This window comes from Adiantum capillus-veneris, chromosome 9 (genome assembly GCF_014529385.1).
Source record: "Adiantum capillus-veneris isolate H3 chromosome 9, ASM1452938v2, whole genome shotgun sequence".
Lineage (NCBI taxonomy): Eukaryota > Viridiplantae > Streptophyta > Polypodiopsida > Polypodiales > Pteridaceae > Adiantum > Adiantum capillus-veneris.
The window spans coordinates 53552727-53555934 of record NC_140939.1 but is presented as its reverse complement, the minus strand read 5'-3'; the positions used below and the strand labels follow the sequence as shown (position 1 = coordinate 53555934).

The window sequence follows — 3208 nt, the reverse complement described above, 5'->3', positions numbered from 1 at the left end:
CATTCAGGAAGCCTTTGGCTTTATGATTTACCTCAACAGCCTGTTTGGATTCCTCATGCAGAATCCTGATGAGGTGTTAGAGGAGCAGGATGCAGCACCAGAAGAGGAATGCGAGGAGACAACTCATATGCAAGAAGTCGAGGAGGTTGAAGACACAGTAGACCTTGAGGTTGAGGCAATTGAAGTACAAAGAAGTAAGATGCTCTCCGTGAAAACCACAGAAATCAAACTTCCATTGGATGTCAGTAACTTCACTGAGAAGCATGCTCAGATGATGTTGCCAGCTGTGCCTGAGTTCAGGATTGGAGACAGGACCTATATCTTCTTACATGATGTGCAAAGTGTGTTTTATTTAAGGGAGGATTTCTCCCTGGCTATTATTTCCAGAGTCCAAGAGGAGAGGAGTGGATTTGTTTCAGAGGATAGTAGTGATGATGAGGCAATGGAAACATCCAGCAATCCAATGGAATGCCTTCGAAGATGCTTTGAGAAAGCTGAAAAATACAAGGAGACACTACCTGATGAAGCCACCTTCCAAGCAATAAGACAAAGCCTAAGACCATCGAAAAGTAACAAAGAAGTGGAGGATTGGTTTAACCATTCAGGTCAGGGGTCAACTACATCTGTAGACCTGTGGCAAGAAAACCTCTTTCTGCAGGATGAGAGCTTCATGGTATCTCTCTCTCTCTCTCTCTCTCTCTCTCTCTCTCTCTCTCTCTCTCTCTCTCTCTCTCTCTCTCTCTCTCTCTCTCTCTCTCTCTCTCTGTTTGTGTCATTTCTGACATTGTATGTGCAGTCTTGGATTGCTGACAAGGATGACTTCCTTCGGCGCCGGACAAGAGAGTATCGAGGAAGGGATGCAGCCCTAGCACAGTACCTTTCAAAGCTCTGCGAGTCACCGATAGTAGTTTTTCACAATTCCATGTCACAAGAGGGTTCAATAGCAACTTACACATTCAAGACACTATCACGCTTCTTGGGTGGACCGGTGCTGCCCAAAAGTGCAGATAAAGTCATTCTTGTTGACAAAGTGTTTGCTAGAGATTGTTTTGGTTACTGCCCAGGCTATACAGGTGGTCGGGCAGCGTATTACTACACGTACACAGCAATGGCACTAGCTCTTGGAAGACAAAACCCAGATGAACTTTTAGAGTATGGCAAACATCTCATGATTCGTTACAAGGGTGACGTGCCAAAAAACAAAATTGAACCTGCAAAATTTTGATACACTTCAAGTAGCAATTGTATAAGATCATGTATTACATAAATTTTTTACAATGCCATCCACTCAGAGTATCTTTCTCCACTTGTGATTCACATACACCATTGTCTCTCTCCACCTTCGTTGACTTTCACGAGCTCCGGAGTTGTTGTATGCCATTGATCTTTTAGCTTTTTGTTGTTGTAAATGTCTGATTGCTTGTGCTGTTGCTGAATTTGCCAAGACTTCTTTTGCCTGCATTCGATGAATGATTCTACGATAGAACCATTCAAATAGTTCTCTCAAACTGTTAGCCTTGATTCGAGAGCCACCATGTCGTGTGTGCCTGAAATAAGCATTTCTCGCCATGTAATGAGACTTTTCCATCCCTTGGGTATTCCATATTGCCGGGTTCCCATACTTCTGTATAAAATATGGCAAATGATTGAAGATGATGTGCTGGATATGAAAACAGATTAGTTAGAATGTTTTACACTCACATATTTGCACATAAGAGAGAAAGAAAAACATGATAATACCATGTAGTGAGTAATCTGGGTGTCTGTCCATGCTGTCTTGAATGATTTTTTCAGAAGGTTGAGATTTTCCTTGAACTTGTTCATATCACCTTGTGACCAGTCATCTTTGTCGCACATCAAAAATAGGATGTCTATTGATCGCCAAACCTCAGCCTTCGCGTTACGAGTAGTTGGTTCGTGGTCTTTGACTGCAATATGTAGCTTTTTCCAGCTCTGATACTCTACCTTGCTAACATAAGATGTGTTATATATTTTTCCATGTTTTGTTAGCTTTGGATCTCTTGTACCTTGGGGCTTAGATAAAAACCTCCGTGCCTTCACCCCACCGATGGATGGTTTGCATGGGACATCCTTCTCAGCAGTTGATCTCTTTTCATCCCGCTGGATTTTCACATTGCCACCATGAAGCCCCATATCCGACAGTACCATTTCTAAGCACTGCAAGGCTACTTGTCGTTCTGCAGAGTTCTTAATCTTCCAAGCAAACCCGATGTATAAGTAGACCAATTTCTCTACAATTCTACAAAGGGCATGCATTGTACAAATGTGAACATTCACAAGTGGTATTTTCAAAACTGGTCGAAAAGCAGGATCCTCAATGTGACGTGTTGGAGCTTTTCTCCACCACTTTGGGTTCATGACCTTTGCAGGCTCCATGCAGAACAAACACGGTGACTTTGCCATTGCACCCATTCCACAATTATACATGCACTTTAATGTTTTAAGGTCACCTGCAAGATGCCACTGAACTTGAAAGTCTCCCCTTCCATCTAGACGTAGTACCTCTCCCTGGTTAGTCTGTCGATCAATCAGCTCCGGAATATTAGTTCGATGGAACACCCAATATAGAATCTCATGATCTTCTTTCTTTACCTGCAACACAAAATAAATGAGACTTAAGTAGATCTGAATATTTGAGCTTACTTGAGAATATCGTTTACCTCAAACGCACCAAGCCACCATATGTTAGATTCTGATTGAACACTAAAATATAAAGGATCATCACTGGGACACTTTGAGAGGGCTCTATTCATTAAAGTAATAGTAACACGCTCTAGCTTTTTCTCTTTAACAAGCTCACACTCATCCAGTTTTAACACAAAATGTAATAGTCCACGTGACTCTTCAAATGTGATGTTGTAAAACTCCACCATTCTCTTCTGTAGTATCCGCAGGTCCATAAAAATATTGTTGAACTCATCATATGCCACAGTGTTGGCTCCATGGCCACTGTAAGTTGCTTTAATATGAAAGGGCTGTCCAAGATAGTCTCCCTGTGCCTCGTTAAGCTGAAGCCTCTCTTTCCAAACACTTGAGGCTGATGGTAGAAGTTTGGATTTTATACCCTTCCTAACAAAGATGGATGAGACAGACTTTTGGATAGCCGAATATCCTCTTTTGCTTACACCAAGTGAATCAAGTGTGCCTTGTATCTCTTTTGCAGGCACTGAGTTCTCTGAAATAAAGC

General features: G+C 41.9%; 1 protein-coding gene across 1 annotated transcript in view; it reads right to left on the bottom strand.

The window, feature by feature from the left end:
- LOC147450486 (uncharacterized) overlaps positions 1-2931 on the bottom strand; it is a 27773-nt gene extending 24842 nt beyond the window's left edge. The window contains exons 1-2 of the mRNA XM_086520469.1: positions 2682-2931; positions 2383-2613 (exon numbers count right to left, since the gene is read on the bottom strand). Coding sequence (XP_086376595.1) covers positions 2383-2613; positions 2682-2921 — 471 coding nt within the window. The 5' untranslated portion in view covers positions 2922-2931. The remainder of the gene's footprint in view (positions 1-2382; positions 2614-2681) is intronic.
- Between the last annotated feature and the right edge of the window lie 277 nt (positions 2932-3208).